General features: G+C 48.4%; 1 protein-coding gene across 14 annotated transcripts in view; it reads right to left on the reverse strand.

Annotated features, from left to right (window-relative positions):
* LRRFIP1 (LRR binding FLII interacting protein 1) overlaps positions 1 to 23618 on the reverse strand; it is a 144424-nt gene that overhangs the window by 18226 nt on the left and 102580 nt on the right. For 5 of the 14 annotated variants that reach the window (XR_004350703.1, XR_004350700.1, XR_004350702.1 and 2 more), the window contains 4 exons: positions 8318 to 8353; positions 7745 to 7870; positions 4229 to 4399; positions 1331 to 1423 (listed from right to left, as the gene is read on the reverse strand). Coding sequence is in view for 3 of the 14 variants with exons in the window: in XM_032637272.1 (XP_032493163.1) it covers positions 1331 to 1423; positions 4229 to 4399; positions 7745 to 7870; positions 8318 to 8353 (426 nt within the window). In the remaining 11 variants the exon portion in view is untranslated. Of the gene's footprint in view, positions 1 to 285; positions 379 to 1330; positions 1424 to 4228; positions 4400 to 6133; positions 6206 to 7744; positions 7871 to 8317; positions 8354 to 17986; positions 18077 to 22871; positions 22938 to 23618 lie in introns of all 14 variants that reach the window. The other 9 variants (XR_004350694.1, XR_004350696.1, XR_004350695.1 and 6 more) reach the window with 4 other exon arrangements.

Consider the following 23618-nt stretch of genomic DNA (forward strand, 5'->3'; position numbering starts at 1 on the left):
GGTTCCTCACTCCTCTGATCTCTGTGCCGCTGGCTGCTCACAGGCAGGCAGGGAGCCCGGGAATGCTGACCAGAGGAGAATCTCCACACTGGAAGTCCACTTCCAATTTGGAGTTAATGTCAATTTGGGTAAGTTCATGTAGTCTCTCTTTTATTCGCTTTGTGTCCCACGGGGGTCACATGCAAACTCATACAAGCCTTTTTTGCAAGCCAAAGATTCTGAAAGCATTCAATTTGCTAAGCAGACTGCCCACTTGAACCAATTTCAAAGACTTGAGAATCCTACCCCTATCTTTTTGTCTTTCCATTCTATTGTTTCCTGAAGATCAGAAATCTCCCTGATATAACTCGCCTGTTTCTGCTGTAGCTGTCGGATTTCCTGAAGAATAGGAACAGATAGAAAGAAAGCAGATACAGGGTTAAACGGGAAGCAACTCTGCAGTGTAGACAACCCCTGAGCCAGCAAGCGCCCTTGGAGGTCCCGGCACCATTTTTTCTCACTGATCCCGAGTTCGTTCTCAGGATGCAGGGACTTTATCCTTGTCCTTTCCCCCAGCTCCAAGAGTAGGAAGAAAACCAGCTGGAGTGAACTTCTCACTTACAGGCACTAGAGTTCTAACCAAATTAAAAAAGTAAAAAGTCAAGTCTGCATTAGTTTCCTTTTGTCGCTGTAACAAATTACCACAAATTCAGTGGCTTAGAACAACACAAACTTACTTTCTTACAGTTCTGGCGCTCAGAAGTTCAAAATGAGTCTTATGGTGTCCCCAAGGCATGGGCAGGCCTGGGCTCTTTTCTGGAGGCTCGGGGCAGGGGAGAATCTATTTCCGCCATTCTTTAGCTCCTAGATGTGCCCACAGTCCTTGGTCTGTGGCCCCTTCCTCACGTGGCTCTGACCTCTGCCCCCATGGTCACATCTCCTATGCTGCCTTTGACTTTCCTGCCTCCTTCTTGCAAGGACCCTTTGGATCACTCTGGGTCCATGCAGATGATACAGGATAATCTCCCATCACAAGGTCCTTAACTTAATCACATCTGCAAAGTCCCTTTGTCTGAGTAAGGTGACACAGTCACAGTTCCAGGGATTAGGACGTGGGCATCTTGGGGGGCATTATTCGGTCTGCCACACCTCCTCAAACAAACACAAAACCACCAAAGAATGAGAATCTTCACTAATAAAAGGAACCGTCTCCTCAAACGAGGCATAGAGAATTCGCCTGAACTCAATTTTCAAGAAAACTGGTAGCTTTAGTAATGACCCAGCAAGATGTTCCTAGGTCACACACAAAGGAAAAAAAGAACAGAAAAGAAAAACAGGAAAAACTACTCACCTCAAGCATTTCTTCTCTTTGCTTCAGGGCCTCTTTCACCTCAGCAAACTGAAACTGGAGGATACTGTGGGCATGCTTTTCCCTTTCAAATTCCTACGAAGGAGGAGGAGAGCGTTCAAGTTCCAGTGGAATCACATTTTTCTGTCGCTCTAGTTCACGTTCTTATGATTTACCTTTACCTGGAACAAATTACCTGTTACCATGTCATCACAATTTTCAAGGCCTTTTTTAAAAATAAATTTATTTATTTTTTTTGTTGTTATTTTTGGCTGTGCTGGGTCTCCGTTGCTGCGCACGGGCTTTCTCTAGTTGTGGCGAGCAGGGGCTACTCTTCGTTGCGGTGCGCGGGCTTCTCATTGCGGTGGCTTCCCTTGTTTCAGAGCACGGGCTCTAGGTGCGCAGGCTCAGTAGTTGTGGCACGGGGGCTCAGTAGTTGTGGTTCGCGGGCTGTAGAGCGCAGGCTCAGTAGTTGTGGCGCACGGGCTTAGTTGCTCGGCTACGTGTGGGATCTTCCCGGCCCAGGGCTCGAACCCGTGTCCCCTGCATTGGCAGGCGGATTCCTAACCACTGTGCCACCAGGGAAGCCCTCAAGGCCTTTTTAACAACATGAACCAGTTTCTCTGGATTTTCTAGAAGACACCCCTACGATCTACTGTAAAATTAACCTGAGGACAAACATATGGACAACAAGGGGGGAAACGGGCGGGGGGGGGTGTGTGTGTGGTGTGGGATGAACTGGGAGATTGTGATTGACATGTACACTAATATGTATAAAATGGATGACTAATAAGAACCTGCTGTATAAAAAAATAAATAAAATAAAATTCAAAAATTCAAAAAGAAAAATTAACCTGAGGAGTTGACACAGCTGACAGTATGACCCGATTTCTTTACAGGTAAGCCGTTTCCTGGGAAGGCCCCCCAGGCTGTCCGCTGAGGGCCTGGAGGAGGCAGCTTTGCAAAGAGTGGTAATAAAATCATCCCTGAGTTTGAAATATGCCGATGAATACTCTTTGGGGCAAAAAGGGATGGTCTACCTTGGCAAGTTTATCTCACTAACAGTAGGCGGCCAGCTCTGTACCTCAGAGACAAAACAGAAACAGGCGGGGGAAGCAAAGCCCTTGTCAGCACAAAGCTGCTCCCCCAGTCCAACCCTTCCCTGCATGAGACTCATCCCCGCAACCGGGCAACACGCTCCTCTGGTCTCCCACTCAGCTCAGCACAGCAGTGCAGTCCCTAACGATGGTGTGGTACCCACCTAGCTGCCAACAGTTTAGGGAACAGCAGGGAACACCTCCCCTCGATTCGTTACCGGTTATTTTAGAAGGGATTTGACCTTAGCTCACCCTGGCATCACGTGCTCACCCACTTTCTGAAGTCTGGGGGTGACTGGACCCTCCTAGCTGTGACAAAGACGTGTCTGTCGGGCTTTGATTCGCCCACGGTCCCCACCTTGGGTCAACAGTCCAGGATCACCCCATTTCTCTGGAATTAGATTTGGGGCTTCTTGGTCTACTCCCTGATGCCTAAATGAGGGCATTCTAGGAGTATTTAGAAGGCATTACAGTACTGTTCCACCCAAGTGGGTTCAGAATACGCTCTCTGCTCCTAAATTATGAATTAGTTTCAAAGAAAGCTTTCAGGACATCAGGTCTCATGAAAAGTTTCACCTTTGTTTCAGAGTTCAGTTACCAGCAACTTCATGGACACAATTCTTCTTTGGCTTCTAACTCAACTACAGTAGTGAAAGAAGGAGGCCCTCGAGTCGTTATGGTATTTGGCTTTAACCCTTGGGATTTAGAGGATATAGCTAGTTAGAAAAAAAAAGATAAGGACACTCACAAATTAAATTTTCTATTTATCTCAGCAACTCTGAAAAATTGGATAATATTCTAGGATTGGACAAACCAGCTAATTCCTTAAAATATGAAAAACAAGTAATCCTCGCTGACTCACAAAGAACAGCTAAGCCCAGCCTTCACCAAATCAGCCTACTGTCATTAATTTCAACATATGCTCATGCTTTTTGTTGATACCATAAGTTAACATATTAATTCCAGTGGTTCTTCATGAAAGCCCAAATAAGATTCTACCCTTTTCTGAGGTTAATGACGGTTTTTAATTCTCAAGTGGAGGAACCATGTCTTTTCCCAATCAGCAGAAAACAAATGAACATAATTTTCTTAAAATCCTTGATACTTGCAACTATTTCTCTCTGGTGTTGAGATAAAATAAGAATGAAGAAATGTATATTAACAGGAAAATCTTGAAGCATCTAACTGTGCTTTGTCCAAGCATGCTGGGTCTTTCGTAGGCAGGTTTTTTCATGGTTATGATTTTACCTTATATGCAAAACACACAAATGTCCTCCTAGTAAAATTGTCTCTAGTTTACATATTGAAATTGTGCATACCAATATTGCAAGTCCCTCAGCAAAGAGCACGGTATTCTTATTCTTATATGTTTGGGCTTCCAGGGCAAGTGGAGAACTATTGTTTTTAAAAAACACACACACACGCAAATATATACATACACATGTATAACACGTAGATACCATATACCAAATACATATACATACACACACACACATATTCTACCATTCTTACCTATACCGTATGTATATGCTCCCATCCTTATACATACCATTTATATATGTAGTCTACTATAATTACATATACCATTCATATACGTATGCCTGTGTATATATATATTCTGTATATTCTCCCATTCTTATATATACCATTTACATGTATATTCTCCCATTCTTACATATATCATTTATATATATATCCTACCATCCTTACATACACCGTTTATATATCTATATATTCTCCCGTCCTTACATACAGCGTTTACATATACATACACTCCACCCTTCTTTCTCGCACTAGCACATACTTTGGTTTTCTCCTCGCACTGCCGCCTGGACTCAGCCAGCTGCTCTTCAAGCTCCAGCATCACGTCCTTTAGCGTATCGACCTGGTACATAAAGTTTGTCTTCTCATTGTCTAGCTGAGCGTTGGAAACCATGGCCTTCTTATATTTTTCTTCCACTTCTGCTAGTGAGTCCTGCAGAAAATAGGTCATGTTTTCGAAATTGTAGTAAGGAAACAAAAACACAGATTAGTTCAGTATTTTTAACAAAACCTCCAAAAACGCAGCCCTAGATTTAGACTTTATTTCTTAGAGCAAATGAATCAGAAGAAGAAACACATGGCAATTTGAAATGCCCCAAAAGTCTCCCTTTTCAATTTGTTCCGATTCTCATGACTCAGGAAATTAGTTATTAACTGTGTGTAGGGGTGAAGATAACTTACAGTCATCAGGACAAGGGGGACGCTGGGTGGAAGGGGCTCTGGTCACAGAGGCAGCAGAGCCCTGGCTGTGGGAATCTGATTCTGTAGCCCCGCTGTACAGGTGTCTGAAGTAACCACTCAAGACACGTGACCAGAACCTGGGACAGAGCCAGTGCCGGGGAGGGGGAGTAGAACACCTGCCGCCAGCAGCCCACTGTCCCCATTGGGGCTTATGACCCAGGAAAGGCTTAAGTGGAAGTTCACATGTTCAACCCATAGGAAAACTCAACGAGGTACACAGGCCTCACTGGGTAGGTCCTGGAGAGACAAAGCTCATTCCTTTGAAAAGACAACCAGGGAAAGAGGCCTGCAAAGTAAACATGCCCCCCTCAACCCCGGGGCTCACACACCGGCAGGGCAGGCCACAGAGGACAGCAGCGTGTGGATCCCGAAGCACAGACCAGCGGGAGACGACTCTGGGAGAACACAGAGCAGAATCCCAGGTGCAAAGGACCCTGAGCTACAGAAAAGCGGGCACTGGCGGGTCGGGCGTGTGTCAGGTGCTACCAGGAGGCTCTGCGGAGACCAGCGCTGCTCTCGCCTGCACTTGCAAACCAGGGCAAGGATTTCAGGTGGGACCAGTGATTCCTGCGCTGCTTCCATGGCTCTCTTTCCAACTCCAGTAGGAGTTGAAAGCCAGAATCTTAATTTCCCCCCTGGTGACAAATAGGAAACGGATTAATTAGTCATGTGATGTGGCGCCCCTGGGATACGGAACTCAGACTGGTTTGGGGGTACTTTCTCAGGAGCTGAAAAGGAAGGAACAGAGTTACCATCTCTTGCTAGACTCATGAGCTGCCCAAGCTGCCCTGTGAAGCCAGAGAATAAAGTCCCTGACGCCCCACCTCACTTCAGGGAGACTGGCAGCTCAGTTTCCTGGTCGGCACAATGCAGTAATTCCACTTGCTACGAGTACCGTGTATTTACTCAAATAAATCCAAGAAGATACACATTCAGACATTGCTTCGGTTAGTAAAATGGCGCAGTATGCAAATAATTTGTGTTTCAAAAGCACAGCAACAGAACTTCCTTATCGGGAGACATCAGGTGTTTTGAGAAGCAAATTAAGTTGAAGCCCTCCTTGTATGTAAGGACCGCGGAAAGTGAAGAAGACCAAAAACCCTTCTTCAAGTGTAGGATATGCTTCTGTGGGAAATGAGAAACTGGTTTTAAGCCAGGTGTGGTGGGGAGGTGAGTCCAAGACATGCACCAGGAAACATGTTAGTAACGTTTGCTAATGAGGAGTTACAATTTTCGAGCCCTGGTTTCAAAGCTGCCTTTGGGAAAACCCTGAGCACACACACCCGTGCTACTAGCATTCCTGCCACTTTGAGGTCTACAGTCTGGGGCCTCTTTAGAGCGAGCATGCAGTCTGCATGTCTTCTGTAGGATTTTTTAAAGTTAAGCTGGGTTAATATCGTGAGTCCACACTTCCGTAAGCCGGTACCTTCATCTCTTTCAATCCCTGCATGTATTTGCCTTCTACATCCTGAATCTGGTCCTTCAACTCATTGAGCTCCTGGGGGAAATGGCAAAAAAAGGCAAATGCCGTCAAAGGGAAAAATGGACAGAGACCACAAGGAAGGAGAGGCGATTCTCTGATTCTTTTCTAGTTCTGAGCGGTTTCCTTATTTGAGTAATCTTGGAGCAGCAATCTTCGTTTAACTTTTTTAAGTGTTAAAAGGAAAATAAGATGAATTTCAACACTACAAAGATGAAAATGTAAGTGTATCGCATATGGTATTTTCACACAATTTTATCAAAGGTATGTGGCTTCATACATTTTTATGCAGTTTTATAAAATGAGCTTCTGAAAACGGAACAGGTTAACTTACTCATACTTAACAGTTCATTCAAGCTCTTTGAGCTCTGCTCTGTGCTACATACAGTAAGATGCTGAAGACAGAAATCAGCAAAGCCTTGTCCCTGCCCTTACGGAGCCCAAGGACTCTACTTTCCCGTCTCGTTCACCACCACATTCCCAGGGGCTGGTGTCTGGCGTGAGCTGGAGTTGCAATAAATCCTTACTGAACGACTGATTCATGCTCACAACCCCAAGACCAGACGCAGATTGTGACTGTAGCCAACTCCACTTCAAGGCGGCAAAGGATGACCAGAGGGCTGCAGGAGGCCGAGGGACCACACAGGGAGGGACATGTCAGGAACAGAAGTCAAAACATTGTTCTTATAAAGCACAAGAGTTGGAAGGCGTCTGCAGGGGGACCTAGTCCCACCGGCCCTGATGCTTAAGCTCTTCTCTGGCCTCCCTGGCAAATGCCATCCATCTGTTCAGGTAGCACCCATGGAAGCTGGTTCCCTTTCACCAGCCTTCATTACTAGAAAGCTCTTCCGTAAATGAAGCCAAATCTGACCCGGAAGAGCCTCCCTGCCCTTCGTGCTCTCTCCAGAGGACACGAGGTCTGGTGACTCAGCCTTCCCTCTGCACAGTGTCCTTTTCAGATGCAACGTCCCTAGTTACTTTAACAAGCAGAGGCCCATTTCTCTGTCACACACTCAGTGTTGAGGGTGTAACAGAGAACAGTGTCCACAGACCAGTGGGAGAAGGAAAAATCGCTAAAATACCACGAAGGGGTCTACTGAAGGCATATTACGCATATGACAAAGAGAAAGGAAGGGCACGCTGCAGGCAGAGGGCGGGGATGCGCGAAGGGCAGGGTGGTACTGTCGGGGGCAGCGAGTAATGTGTCCAGCACCTTCCAGTGCTGTGGGCGGAATGTCCACTCCTGCCCTGTGTACAGAGGTGGCTGAGCACCTCAGGGCAGCGTGGTGAGGGGTTTCGCCCAGGTGTGCCCGGGGAGCTGAGGGATCCCAGCGCAGGTGTGCTGGCCCTACCGGGGCGGGGAAGTCAGGGGCGGCTCCCTGCGGGAACCAGAACCGGGCCGGTCCCTACTGTTACTTGAACACCAAGCTTAATGGGATGGAGGGGAGACCAGACGGAGAAGAAAGAGCTGAAACTTCACAAATTAAACCCTACTTTACTTTAAGACTGATTTTCACAGAAGGTTTCTCTAGGTCACACGTAAGTAGAGGGCCTTACCTTGATTTCCCTAATGGAGGCCTCAGTGTCAACGGAGATGGAGGTGTCCCCGCTGCCCCTTCGAGAGGAAGTCCCACCCAGGGAGGCCAGTGTGGCTGCAGACAGGCCAGGCAGCCCACGAGACCCCTGCAAAGCGGCGAGAGCAAATGGGATTTCAGCCCAAACCAAGATTACTTCTCAGTCTACTAGGATGGTACCTTTCCTTGAATTCAGGTTCCAAATTGCAATATCTTTGGTGGGTGTACGGTGAGCAAGAAAACGAGGTTCATCTCGAGGGGCCTCATGGATGCTCAGGGTTTGTCTGGAGTAACCGTAAGCTCCATGGCTGGGCCCATCGTGAACTCCTTCACCGTTCTGCAGGTTTAACAGGCACACTGGAAGTGACCACCCCCGCCCCGGGGACCCCAAAGGTTGTGTGTTGCCTGGTGAGCCACCCACTAGTCCTGTTCACTCCATGGTGGAATTCTTTATCAAAGATCAAGCAATACATTTTCTTGTTAGTTTCATCCATAAATTTCGGGACCCTCGTGGTTTATAGATGACAGGACATAAAGCTCTACAGGAATTCCTTACCTTCTCCGTGAAGTCTTTTTCTGGTCTCTCTTCAACCTGGAGAGGAAAATGGATAAATATTAAATACTTAAAAGCATTAAACGGAGAATCTGGATTTAGGGGGTAAGATAATAATAAAATAAAGCATCAGCTTCCTTGGTGATTTTATTTTTTTATTTTTTGCATCACGTGGGCCTCTCACTGCTGTGGCCTCTCCCGTTGCGGAGCACAGGCTCCGGACGCGCAGGCTCGGTGGCCATGGCTCACGGGCCCGCTCCGCGGCACGTGGGATCTTCCCCCCTTTGTGATTTTAAACACTCCTTTACCGTGAGACTCTCGGATACGCCGGTGTCACAGCGGTGGCCCACGGGCAGCTCGGTGAGCCTGGTTGAAGTTCACCGTGCGGTTTTTCAACTTCCACAACTTCCACAGGAAGATGATTTGTGAATGCACTGAACAGGAAGACTTGACCAGTTTCTACATGTGTGCAGGACACAGTGTGGGACAGGACAGGCACCAGCCCCGTTCACCCACCACAATTACTATGATCGGAACGTGAGAATATGACCAGCGTTCTGGGGGCCGGAAGATGCAACCACACAGTTTTAATTTTGACTATCACTAAACTTGGCCTCCAAAGCAAGAGAAAGCAGTGGAGCCACAACTGCAGCTTTCCCACTGCTTCTGAGTAACTGAGTCAACGTGAAAATTCTAGTGTAAACATTTTGAGACAGACACCCAGATGTGGGGAGCTGGCTGGGGGTGGGTGACGGTACAGGAGAATGTGCTGGGTGAAAAGGGGGACCCCAAGAATTTGGCTTTTCAAAATCTTTCCTGTTTGGACTGTCTCTGAATCCTCTCTTTTCCCTCCTGCAAACAGGGGTCTCTGCGGGACCCCCAGCAGCCTGTGGAGCCCCAAGACAGCACATCTGCTTCAACCCTATGGGAGACCCCTGCCCTGTGAGGGTCAACAGTCTGAGGCTGCACTGGTGCTGTTTCTTTCTTTGCTTAGCATCCAACGAAAGGCCAACTTTCTCTTCTTTTTTTTCTTCTTCTTCTTTTTTTTTTTGGCACATTGAGGGCTCCTTTCCGAAAGTCCATGGGAAAGGTCCCAGAGGGCGAGAGAACCCTGCACCAAGTTGTCTCCAGACTCTCCGGATTCTCCCATCATGCCTCCAACCCCACCTCCTGTAGCTCAGAGGTTCTTAAATTTGATGGCCAGGGAGTCAACTGCAGATGCCCGTGACGGGTGGGATCACACCTTTGATCCAGGAGACCTCGTGAGTGAGCTGGGACCCTGCAGTCACCCTTGACTGTTTACGCCACAGACCACCCGGACTGCAGGTGGACAAATCCTAACGGGTCTGGGTCCAAGGCCACCGCAGAGCGGCTCGTGAACAGGTCAACTGCCCACATCGCCGTCACGCACGGGGCATGTGGGTGCAGGCGCTAAGCACAGGTCAGGATGCCGTAATGGCGGTGATTTCCTGTAAAGACGAGCACTTCCTGTCCTCTGCCCACCCTGGGCCCGTGCTGGGCTGGATGCCCACATCCTCACCATCCTGTCCCCCACCAAGAAGGCTCACTGACTGCCACCTTCTCTCCTTCACGCTCCTCAAACCTGCTTTCCAAGGGCAGGATGCCTGAAGTAACTGCTAGAATAACACAGCAAAGCGTGAGAGCTAATCAGCCGACCAAGGGGATCAGATGGAATCGTACAAAATACTTGATTAATTCAAAAGAAGGCAACTTCGGAAACCAGCTCTGAGCTCAGGAGAGTCAAGCTCAAGGGTCTTCTGCTTGACAGATCCAATTTTGCCCCCGGGTCTGGCTCCCAAATCCACTGCATCTGTTCTCACGCACCCAGCTCACATGTGGGTCTTCAGCAAGAGCTTTCTACTCTCAGCTAACCAGTCTCCTTCTTGTCCTGAGGAGAGGGCGTGAAGGAGCTGCAGCCCCCAGGCCAGCGGGATGACCCGCGCTGGCCTCACTCCCAGCTTTTGCTAAATAAGCCCCTGGGCGGGTGGGGCTTTGGATTCTGGCGTTGCCTCCGCCCAGAGGACTCTCCTCTCCACTGGGCCACAGCCGGCTGGCCTCCAAGGACAGGAGATTTCCAGACACTCTTGGCCACGTGCATCCTCTTTCACACTCGATGTGGCAGTCATAGCCTGTTAGATAAAGACAGCTCACTCACTACCATGTCGCACACCGCCTGCCATTTGTTGGCACGTGCGTTTAGCGTGTGTAAACTTTATATTTATATTTTTTCAGATGTGCATGTCACACCCGCCTAACTAGATATTCTGGAACATCTGTAGATGGCCTACAACTGAGATGGTTCTATCTCATCCTCCCTGGCAGAGCTCCAGGGAGCCCCCCCCCCACCGATGTGCTGAGTCATGAGGATGATTTTAGCATTTCAAGTCTCCTCTCCACTTGGGAATACAAATATTCCTGAAAATTTCAAACAACGAAGGAAAAGTTACTGTCCAGCACCTGCCCTGCTGCAGAATCCATTCATTAGATCTCCTGGACACAAGGCCTTCATTCCCTAGAATAAGTTAGTTTGCAGAACAAATATTAATGAGATGAAAATAAAGAGGGTATTTTAACTGTTGGTGGAAAGGGGAGATTCAGTTGAACAGACCATCAAGCTACCGTGAGAAGCCTGTTGCTGTTTTGCTCTGCAGTTTAAATAGTGTCTTTCCTGACTGTTCCTCAGCAACAGATAAATATCACCTAGAGAAATGAAGCTCCAGAAATCCTATGTTCACCTACAAAGACATCCATGCCCGTAAAATGAGGACCCCACTTTCTTTTTTGTAGTATTTCTTGTGAGAAAGACGAGAACTATACACCAGACCCCAAAGCACTGGTTTCCTGGGGGCCTTTGGCATAGCTTTGTTCTGCATTGTTTCACCATAAACACACACACTGCTTTTGTAATTTGCAAAACACCAAACAAGGGAGAAAAAACCCTAAAACCATAGCTTTCTCTTTAGTTTAAAAGTAGTTTGAAAAAAGCCTTTGTTCTGAAATAGATAACAAACTCAGAATGTGAAAAGTCAGGACGTGTTTTTAAGTAGAGACCACGGAGGGAAAAATTAAGCTCTCAGTGAGAGTTATAGCCAATCTATGCTTGACTGCTGTTTCCAATCTGTATTTTAGTATCAGGGTGACTGACATTTGTCTGTTTCCTGAATGACAAGGGACACGTGTATCTGCCGGCCTTCCTGCAACCTAAGAAGTGCGCGGAGCCCCATGGAAAGTGGTGCAGTTTTGGTTGGGGGAGGGACGGATTGGGAGTTTGGGATTAGCAGATGCAAACTATTATATATCGAATGGATAAACAACAAGGTCCTACTGTATAGCGCAGGGAACTGAACTATATTTAATATCCTGTGATAAACCATAATGGAAAAGAATATGAAAAAGAATATATGTATGTACAACAATCACTTTTCTGTAGAGCAGAAATTAACACCACATTGTAAATCAACTATATTTCAATAAAACAGAAGGAAGGAAGGAAAGGAAAGAAGGAAGGCAAGGCAAGAGGAAGGGAGGGATGGAGGGAGAAAAGCCGTGCAGCAGCATGGAGCCATTGCAGCCCCACCAGATGCCACTAGATGGCAGCCTGCGTCGAACGGAGTGGGACCGGCCCAGGGAGCCTTGGTCAGGCAGGGCACCCCTCACTGCCCCTAACAAAGGAACAGGTAAGTAACCCTGACGGTGAGTTTAATTTGACATAAAGCATAGTACTTTACCTCTGAAAATAATATACAAAGAAACAGAAGAGATGGAAGGCTTTTCAACACTGTCGTTTCTGCTGCATGATGTGACCCAGGGCATGCCGTGGACCACGCGTGTCCCAACAAGCTGCAGCCCACGGCAGCACGGGACCCGGGACGAGCCACAGGACCTCGCGGACATCGCCTTCTTATCCGAGGAAGGGCGGCAGCACCACGGACCTTGCAGCCTGTTAGCCTTCTTACTCTCATTTACCGAGCAATACTAAACGCTTTAGGTCAGTGTGAAAACTTCATAGTAACAGCCTTATGAAACATGCAAACCAGTATTTTATAATGACAATGGAGTGTATAAAAAGGTACCTTTTAAAATCTACGGGAGGTAGTCACTTCCAAAGAAATTGTTTTTTTTTTTTTTTTTTTTTTTTTTTTTTTTTGCGGTACGCGGGCCTCTCACTGTTGTGGACTCTCCCGTTGCGGAGCACAGGCTCCGGACGCGCAGGCTCAGCGGCCATGGCTCACGGGCCCAGCCACTCCACGGCATGTGGGATCTTCCCGGACCGGGGCACGAACCCATGTCACCTGCATCGGCAGGCGGACTCTCAACCACTGCGCCACCAGGGAAGCCCTCTGTGAACTTTTAAATTATGGCAACTCTTCCTTTCAGAAACAAACGCTTAACGTAGCACGTTAAATATTTTGTTAATTCCAACCTTCTAAAATCGTGTCTAAATGAGCATACTATTTAGGCTCACTTAAATATAATGTCTGCTGAGGTTTCAACCACCTGGCTTGCCCACCTTCCTCGAGACAGAGTATGGTAGGTGGGCGTGGGAAGACCCTAGCAAGGGGGCCAGGGACAAAGGGACTCTTCCTCATGGTGCCCCAAGCCCCAGATGGGAAATGGGATCATGGAAGCAGTGTCATCACGGGGTCCCTCTCGAGAAACCAACTGACAGTACTGAACGCTGCTCAGAAAACACCCATTTTAAGGGTAATTTTCCTTCAGATATAAACAGCAGTGGAGGCTACCATTAGAATGGAAATTTCTGGTTTAAATCCGATAATATTGACCTCATCCTGAATGACTGGTCCTTGAACTCTTGTATTTATAATTCAAGACCTGTTTTTCCACCTGGTTCCTGCTTCCACCTCTTCACACGACACAAAACATGAGTCATTACAGTCTTTTGTTTTTCTAACTCAGATGGGGCTGAGATTCCTGTTCACCACTAATGCTTCTCTGAAAACACACTGGCGCGTGAACCTGGGCGCCACGCAGGACACCCCGACCGGTGCTTCCGTGACCCGGCAGATTCGCTGGGTTCTGAGGCCTGGGTGACACAGCTGCGTCGGGCCCTCCAGGCGAGGCCCTCTGCCGGGCTGTTCTCCGGGCCTGGATTACCCAGACTCCCGAGTCCACTTCCCTGGAAGCATCCTGCCTCTTTCCTTCGAGCCTGTGCTCTGAGTTCTATACCGTATTGTGCCAATTTGCTGAGGTCTGTGAGGGGAGCAGGTGTGTTCCTTCACCACTGCAGCCCTGTGTCTAGAACATTCGATAAACACTGGCTGAATGAACGGACCCCAACTTCCTCAACAGGAAGATTCTGGAGAAGAAAATAGGGCTCAGCTACAGAACGTGAAAAATGAGATGAGGTCCCATAGTATATGCCCTTCTGAGATGGGGCGGGCACCCTCTCTGCTCCCCACGAGGCTGGAGGACCCAGGGGTTGGGGCACACTTCGCGTCTTTGGATGCTGAGGTACCTTTATTTTCTCAAAGTGGGGCAAGCTATCATTTTCCCTCATTCTGGTTACTTTTGTTCTTGGGCAATGCTCCACTTGCCCGTCCCCTGGGGCACCAGCCTACATCCCACACCCAGAGCCTCCCAGGGCTGCCCCTGCCCCAGCTCCTACTTCCTCCCGGAGAGGCCCCTGCCCCCTGCCCTCACCCGTACCACCCCCTGGAACCATATTCCTGATGGATCACCAGGCGGGATCATTCTCCCCGAGCCATAGTGGACAACACTCACAGCCCTGGAAAACTTGCCCAGGAGAAGCAGGTTATCAACCCAAATCTTCTCTTGTTTTTGTTTTTCAAGTATATCATTACTCGTCTTTCCAGGTGGAGTTCAGGAAGTCTACGTGCCTGGCCAGGTGGCCCCAGCCAGGAATGAGAGCTGTGACATCTTAACCTGGGTCTTGGAACTCCCCCTTCCTGCTCTGCGTCCTTCTGAGAAGCCAGGCGGGGAGGATCACTCACCCCACGGGCCTCTCCCTGGGCACCGCCTGTCCCTGCAGGCCTCCCTCCCAGGCAGGAGGACCAGGGGAGTCTGAGCACAAGTTTCCTGGCCTCTTTCCAATCAACAAGGCCAAATGCATCCACTTACACTGTTCGTCTCGCAAGCCCAAAATGCAAACTCCCAGCCCTTTCCAGTGGTGTGACTGTACAGGCTCAGAAAAGAGAAATGGGGCAGATTCCGTGGAAGAGGACTGCGGTTTGGAAGCACAGAGCAGAGGGCTCACTCAGCTCTGTCCTCCAGACTCTCTGCAGAGGCCAGGAATGCTGCCTGTGCTCTATCCTTCAGATGACCAGGAGTCACCATAACTGCGTGGAAGTGCCCTGCGCGGCACACAGGTGTCTCTGCCTCCTGAGGGCCACACCCAGAGGCGTCCTCAGCTCTGACGCCCCACACCCGCGTGAGGTGCCCGGATGCTGACCTCTGCTCACTAACCGTGCCAGCCTGAGCCAGCCGACCTTTGTCAGTGAGCAGCTGAGTCAGGGGAGAAAGGAGACGGAACTGATGACCTGTGTGTAATGAACTGAAAAACCAGCCCAGTCAAGCCCCTGGGAGTCTTGCAAACCCAGGGCTCTCCAGGGACTAAGGGACGGTGGCGGAGGTCTTGCCAGGCTCCCCAGTTACCAAGAGACCCCCGTCTCTCATCCTCAGGCCCCAGGGACACGGGCACGATGAACGCTCACCTCTCTTGTGTCCACTAAGCCCATTTTGTGGGAGTAAACTGTTGTCAGATTTAGGAAGCAGATGACAGGGGAATTCATATCTGGTTTCAGTCTCTTCCGTCCGGGGAACTAGACGTGTTGCTAGGCTGAGACTTCATTCTGACGCCCGAATAAACCCAAAGACGTCAGACCATCACGAGCGCACAGTTCCCTGCTTCGCCTGAGCTGCGCCAGGCAGGGAGCCCAGGAGGGGTCAGGCCTCAGCTTCTTCTGACGACCGTGAACTTTCGTGTTCCCCAAAGTGAGCGCCAGAGAGCGAGCATCATGCCTGAGAAAGGGCGGCTCTCCGCGTCGGGTCTATCATGGGAAAACACCGATGACTTCCGTCGGAAACACGCAAGCAAGGGCTTGAAGGCGGAGGCAGGCAAGCAGGCCCGCGGAGACGGGGGCTGCTCACCTCGGCGCAGGGATCCCTCAGCTCACAAACGCTGCGCTTCAGTCCCGTCTGCCACGTGCAGAAGAAGCGACGCGCCAGGTTTTGAACACTGAACGTACGTGATATGGAACAGCTGGATATCTTACCGTCCCTGCTTGACCGGTCCTGGCTGGAGCAGTAAGCAGCGGACTTTGTGGGGTGTCCGCCATCCCACGTTTCCTGCGCCACCCCAGTGCGGTCAGGAAGCGGCTTCTCCTATTACCCTCATTGCTGGGGGGCGAGGGGGGCAGCTTTCAATTCCACAGGGAAACAGGCTCTCCTGCTCTAATACTCGCTTGCCTCATCTATCTTTTGTTTTCTCACCCTCGATGTGTAAACGGCGGAGAGAACATTTCTCTACTAGCAGGAGAGCATCCAGGCAAGCCCAGTGACGAATGGCTCTGGCCGTGGCCTTGGAGTCGGGGAAAGCAGGGCAGGCGTGGGGGGACTGAGGCCCCTGATTCAGCAATACGGGCTCAGTCTGCAAAAGGGATCCATTCCTTTGTTTGCGTCGCCAGGAGAAGCAGACCTCTGCATTTGGTGTGAAGCCTCCTGGCTTTAAAAGGCTGCATCTAATTTTAAAAACAAATCAGCAGCACCCCATGTGTGCACGTGTGCAAGTGGGTGACTCAGCCCCATGGCCTCTTCTCTGATGACCAGGAACACTTCCTGAATTTTAGACATCGATGCGTCTAACTGTGGTGTTGTGTAAGTGAGTTACAAACCACAGTCAAGCTCCAAGTTCAACCTCACCCATCTTTGCCTTCTTCTGCCCAGGGTCTATGAGGAGGGGTCCTGGCCCTCGGTGTGGCAGCCCCTGTGGTGCAGGGCTGGCATGCACACCGCTCGGCACACGGCCCAGCCCCTGTCCACTGGACGTCCTCCCCTGGTCATTGTGTCAGCCCCCCATCCCAAATGTCCCCCAGGCAGATGTGCCCTGCCAATCCCTTATGGTCAAGAGAACAATACAGTTGCCTCATACAAAGCATCAGATGCGGTGAAACTGTCTAAAATTCCAAGGACCATGGGAAAAACACACAATAATGAGACTTAAATGATGGAGACTAGGTAGCAGGACCCCTTGCTTTCTGAAGCAGAACTTGGGTCATCTCAGGCCGGGTGACAAACAGGAGAGCAGCTCTGTCGTTTGTTTCACAGGCACCGAACAGAGGACCAACGGGACAGTGGGGGATGGAACAGACCTAGGGATGCCGTGGCACTCGCAGGCCGATACTTTACCCTAAAAAACTGTTGGGCTCCAATAACAGATAATGTCCAAACGAAATGTTTAAAAGTGAACCCTTCAGGGGTTTCCCTGTGGTTGAGAGTCTGCCTGCCGATGCAGGGGACACGGGTTCGTGCCCCGGTCCGGGAAGACCCCACATGCCACGGAGCGGCTGGGCCCGTGAGCCATGGCCGCTGAGGCTGTGCGTCCGGAGCCTGTGCTCCACAACGGGAGGGGCCACAACAGTGAGAGGCCCAAGTACCGCAAAAAAAAAAAAAAACAAAAAAACTATAAAAGATTTCTTAGCGATATTAAAGAAAACCTAAGGGCTTCCCTGGTGGCGCAGTGGTTGAGAGTCCGCCTGCCGATGCAGGGGACATGGGTTCGTGCCCCGGTCCGGGAAGATCCCACGTGCCGCGGAGCGGCTGGGCCCGTGAGCCATGGCCGCTGGGCCTGCGCGTCCGGAGCCTGTGCTCCGCAACGGGAGAGGCCGCAACATTGAGAGGCCCGCGTACCGAAAAAAAAAAAAAAAAGTGAACCCTTCAATCTAAAAGAATGGTACAAATGAACTTACTTACAAAACAGAAATTGAGTCACAGATGTAGAAAACAAACTTATGGTTACCAGGGAGGAAGTAGGGGGAGGGGTAGGAGGGGTAAATTGGGAGATTGGGACTGACATACACACACTATTATACATAAAATAGCTAACTAATAAGGACCTACTGTGTAGCACAGGGAACTCTTCTCAATACTCTGTAATGGCCTATATGGAAAAAGAATCTAAAAAAGAGTGGATACATGTATAACTGATTCACTTTGCCGTACATCTAAAACTAACACAACACTGTAAATCAACTATACCCCAATTAAAAAAAAATAAATCAACTGGGACAAATACAAAAAGAGCCTTCAAATTTTTAAATCACAAAAACAACACATCCAGGCACATGGCTCCATTTCTCCCGCACTGCGCAAAGTTCCCGTCTCCCAGTGAGACCCCCATCTCTTCAGCGCTGTCAGCAGCTTCCTAGATGGTCCTTTGCAAACTGAGCAGTGCAATTCTGAGCTCACTGAATAGTCATTTTCTAAATTTGGAAGCATCCTCCCCAATCCTGCTTTTGCTTAGACCTGAAATAAATCATGGAAAGCCTTCCTACTTTCTCCCGGTTCAGGCGTTTGGAGGTGGAGGGGTCTTCTTAACGGGACAGAGGAGTGAAGGGTCCAAGGTGGGGGGGAAGGGAGGAAGTGGACAGCAGCAAGGGCGAGAGGCCCACTCACCACTGGGCTGGCCCGCGCCGAGCTGCCTCTCGAGGAGCTGCGGGAGCTGGACTTGAAGTGGCCGCTGTGCTCCGAGGGCTGCCCACCCAGCTGGCCGCGGGACACGCAGATGGAAACAAAGGAACAGGTCAGCGAAGATGCAAAGAGGACGGAGGCCACGAGACAAAGGCTCCGGTTAGCTGTGAGGCCAGCCAGGCGCAGCCCAGAAGGGAAGGAGAGGTTAGTGTGGCCGCTGGCCGGCCCTGGGAAAGGAGGTTGTGTCTTCCCAGCATTCGACACGTGGCCACTCAGAACACAAAACTTAATCACACTATCAAAAAACACAGAATTCTTGGTTAGTAGGAAGAAAGTAACACAGAGCATCTGTTCAGCTGGGGTGTGGAGGACACCTAGTTTCTGCGCAGAAAAGCCTCCACGATGTGGAAGAGACAGGTCTTGAGAACGTGAGCTGCCTGCCGGCACAGAAACTGAAGACCGGGACAAGCGGGGTCGGCTTTGGCGCAACGCAAAACTTTGCCTCTCTACTATCTTTACAAGTGAATACAGAGTAAGATTTAGGGTTAATACAAAATCAGGCAAGGCTTTTTAAAGTGCCGCAGGACCTCCTATCTGGTGGCCTGTGTGTGCCTCTGTGTGTCTACCCATCTACCTAAACTTCCTCTCTTCTAGTGAAGGAGAACACCAGCAACTCGTGTATCTGGGGGCTATGCCCTTAACTTTCATTTGTATTCACATCTGTGATAGGCCTAAATGCATTTTCAGTTTAACAACAATAACAACAGCAAAATCTTACCTTCCTGTATGTGTACATATACCCCATATCCCCTCCCTCTCGCGTCTCCCTCCCACCCTCCCTATCCCACCCCTCTAGGTGGTCACAAAGCACCGAGCTGATCTCCCTGTGCTACGCGGCTGCTTCCCACTAGCTATCTATTTTTCGTTTGGTAGTGTCTATATGTCCATGCCACTCTCTCACTTCGTCCCAGCTTCCCCTTAAGCCTGCCCCGTGTCCTCAAGTCCGTTCTCTACATCTGCGTCTTTATTCCTGTCCTGCCTCTAGGTTCTTCAGAAGCATTTTTTTTACATTCCATACATATGCGTTAGCCTATGGTATTTGTTTTTCTCTTTCTGACTTACTTCACTCTGCATGATAGACTCTAAGTCCATCCACCTCACTACAAGTCACTTTGCTATACAGCAGAATCTAACACAACATTGTAAAGCAATTATACTCCAATAAAGATGTTAAGAAAAAAAGTATGTACATATCTGAAAAATATCATAAAAGCGGTTCATGAGACCTTAAAAAGAAAATCTTACCTTCCTCTTGAATGAGGCAGGGTGGGGGGAGGGTGGGAGGGGAGGCGGAACTCGAACACCATTTAGGACCACAGGCACCGGCAGACTGAGAAGCTGGCCTGCGAGGCCCTTGCTGACTGCCCGCTCCCTGCCCCCAGGCCCCCTGGAGGCCCGCAGGCATCATTCCTACTGCAAATTATGGGGCCACAAAACTTCAGGGGCGCTCACGATCCTTATTGTAAATACCATCGTTTAGTTTGCCTGTTTTTCCACCAGAGAGGAATTCCCTAGGGCAGAGTCTGTGTCTATTTTGTTTCCTGCTGAATCCCCAGCAACCAGATGAGGCCTGGCACACAGTAGGTACTTGAGAAATACTTGTTGAATGAACCATTTCAAGTTTAGGCTGTTAACAGCCTTGGTCAAGATGAGCAAATTCCCCGGACCCATCTTGCCTGGACTCATTCCTATGTTGGATAAATATTTATTGTGTATTTACACTTAGGTACAAGATGCTATTTCTGATGCACAGATAATACAGCTGTACATACACTGTGTGTAAGAATCACTGCCACGTATGGCACATACAAGAAATCTACCAGCATTACTAGCCTCACCTTTTAGCTTTATTGTTCAAAATAAAGGAAAACACCTAACGTCAGCACTTTAAAGCAGAAGTATTTCGCCTTTGGGTTTGCTGATACAAGAGAGAGGAAAACTTCCTCCTGTAGACAAATCCTACTGTATCCTATGTCATTCGAGTCCTGCTTTATGGTGCTGAGATATGACAGATTGTTGTCAATAAGGTTTATCTCTGACCCAAGTTTCCCCAACTCCTGAGTCTCAAATCATCCGATCCAACTTGATCACGTGGAAAAGAATAAGTGTAAAGTCTGTGTCACTGTGGTCCATGTGGCACCTTTGGAGTCGCCCATACTTTGGAGTCGGCGTGGCTAATGTGGGCTGAAGTAAGTTATTCAATAGCAAGATCTGAGTCCAAGGTCCATCTCTTATCGGCCACGAGAGCTTGAGAAAGTTACATATCTTGTCATCTATGTCATGAAGCGGAGACACTGACCACACAGGTTCTGAGGATTATGCAAGAGAATACAAGCTGGGCTTTCCTCAAGCTGTCCCTTTCTGCTAGAAACAACTCTCACGGCTCCTGGACCAGCTGGCATCGGTGGTGATGACCGCTTCCCAGAGGGTCAGAACTAAGAAGGTCACTTCACACATGGCCAAGAGTCCTTCCTACAACATGCACACAGCTTACTAATGGTAAGGAAGGTACAGAATAGAAAGGTTTTGAAGCAAAACCGTTCTACTTTCAAGAACTAGTCATTTAATCATTTAACCGTAATTGTAATTAGTCCTTTAATTGTAAACACATACCGTGTCTGAGGCTAATTTCTTGGGAGAATGGAGATGGGGACAAGTCTTTGAAAGAGGGCTCAGGACTGTCTTGGGCAGGCCTGGGGTCAGCCTGGACTCAGCTCACAGTACTACAGGTCAGGACAGGAGGGACTCCCAAGGCGCAGTGTCCTCACATTTTTGTATGTGTATTTGTCAGCGGCCACAGCTCCTAGCTGCATAGAGAGCCTGGGGAGACAGCATTCCTGGGCGTGGGGAACTCCACATCCCCTTGCGGGGCTATCCTGAGGGCTGGGGGTGGGGTGGAGATGGGAAAGGATGAGAGGTCAGTGAACCTTCCCTCCCACCAGGCCTGCTGATCTGTGGCTGGCACACAGCTGATGGCCCAGAGAGCTCTTCTGAGGGATTTTATCCCCGGGGTTCAATTTGTCCCATTTAATCCAGCAAACGCATGCTGTGCTCCTTCTGCAAGAGAGTGTGGTGTTTGGTGCAGAAAAAAAAAATCTTTTGATTCTCTTTTATTTCTTCAGCCTGGTGTGAGACCGGGGACGTGAGCCCTATTTGAGGCATTCTGCTGTCGGGACAAGAAGACCTTTTACTTCCTAACTCCCTAAAGCCATACCGCCCAGGCAGTTCCTACAGGAGGGTTTAAAGCACCAAATAACTGCTACACAAAAGAGCAATCAGCGATGCCTGTCACAGGGCCTCCGAAGGTCAGGAATCAGCTACTTGAAAAAGTCCATCTACAGAGGCAACATTTAAAGAGAATCTAGGAGACGTACATCCCGCCAGACATCAGAAGTTCTGCTTTGGTGCTTGGGAAGATCCATTCTCTTAAAGAGGTAGGCTGCTGCCTCTTACTGATAAAAGAAAATCATTTAGTTGCACTTTATCCGTCCTATGGGCCTGAGCTATTTCATCCATTAGGTATGGTTTATGAGCTTTTTAAGGGCCTACAAAAATATTTAAGAACTTGGAAAAAGACAAGATAGCGGGTTCCACTGCATTAAAATTTTATGCAATATAAAATTGTTCAGTGCAAGTGTTCAATTAGATGTCGACAGAAACTCATGCTACGTGGGACTGACACATACACACCACTACGTATAAAACAGATCACTAACACGGACCTACTGTAGAGCACAGAGAACTCTGCTCAGTACTCTGTAATGGCCTGTATGGGAAAAGAATCTAAAAAAGAGTGGATACACGTATACGTGTAACTGATTCACTTTGCTGTACACCTAAAACTAACCCAACGCTGTAAATCAACTACACCCCAATTAAAATTATAAAAAGCTCATGTTACATCAATTATTATAATTAATATTTATAAAAACTACATTCTGAAGAAACCTGTAGGCTACCCTGGCTTACTGCCTAAGAATTCCTGAATATTCATGGCTGGAGAAATATAATAAATCATAAAGCTGGATCATTTAACCAATTGATTAAGTAGTCAATGACTTCCGAAAGCAAAATTATAAAAGCACTTCCAAGTATTTCCTCAGCCATCGTCGTTCATATGGGGCGTGGATGCATCTTCCTAGGATTTGTGCAGGAGCCTCAGGACGCAGAAGAATCCGCCCCTGGGGAGGGCTGACTGGGTCCAAAGCCCAGTTTCAGCTGATCCTCAGGACAGGTCAACCAGTTTCCGCACTTGATGGGCCCAGCCCATTGTGTTTTCCTTTATCCTTCACTCATCTTTTTCATTCAACAAGTATTTCTTGTACAACTACTACACCCTTATTGAGAAACCCTATCACTTCAAATCCTTCAAAGAGGTGAAAGGACAACAAAATAGGAAAAGGAAATTCCTTATGTGTAATATTCTAGTCCTTAAATTTGTTCATCTTCCTCGATCATCCAGAGGTGAGAATAATTTGTGGCCTGTTGAATTCCCTTTTGACTCTTTGACTCCTTTTATTATCATAAGATCACTTCATCCCTTGTTGCAGGGAAAGAGCAGATGAAACTCAATTAAGATGAATCTTTCTCCCTTTGACCTCAACATAAACTGACGAGTGAGGACATTAAACTAACCACCAAAGGCTATATGACTTACGTTATCCATGACCCTTATTACCATGGAAAACTGGGATGAGACAGTGTTTCCTTCCTATCACTCTGGTTAGTTATCTCCCAGGGCTGAAGCTGTGCTGACAGTCACCCCAGGGTCATGCAGCAGAAAGCTCGGGAAACACAGAAAGTGCCTTACAGCGTGGGAACCGCAGGCACTGCTCCGCCGAGCCCCACCGAGACTGCCCTCATCTGACACAGACGCCTGTGACGAAAACAGACTGTCAGGACAGAGCACCTTTCCTCTCTCCATCGGCACCCAGGAAACACTGAAATGTAAGCTAAGGAAGAGTGACACATGCCGGGAACACGTCCTGAAAAACATCACGATGGAAGACATGCAGGAAAGGCTCAAAACCACCTCCACAGGCAAAGGCTGTGCGGCAAAAAAGCAGGGTCGTGCAAAAGTCCAAGTGAGAGAAGTTTCAGTTGCTATCAACCAACTGGCATGCAGTGGAACCTCCTTTAAATCTATGACTCTGAAAAATATTCCTTGCTAAGTAAAAACTTGTAAATCTAGATTTAAAACGAGCAGAGAGTTCAAATATCCTGGATTTTCTCATGGCATCCTCATAGTTGATGCTTAGAAAGTTACTCCAATATGAAGTGACTTTGTAATAAAAACAGCATGTTGATTATAGCTCAATTATCTTATAATTCTTTAAGAATTGCTAACTAGAGAACAGAACATTTCATTAACTTGAAAATCCTATGTAATTAATCACTGAGGGTAAATGAGGGTAAATAGGAGCTTACAATACCATGAATGGAACTTTAATTTCCCCTATTTCTCCTTGAGGACACAGCGGGTTTGCTGGACCAGTTCTACATCTAATTCATAAGTGTGCGACCTGATGGAAGTTCGGAAGGTTATTAACAATCAGAG

This window comes from Phocoena sinus, chromosome 7 (genome assembly GCF_008692025.1).
Source record: "Phocoena sinus isolate mPhoSin1 chromosome 7, mPhoSin1.pri, whole genome shotgun sequence".
NCBI classification, from domain to species: Eukaryota; Metazoa; Chordata; class Mammalia; order Artiodactyla; family Phocoenidae; genus Phocoena; species Phocoena sinus.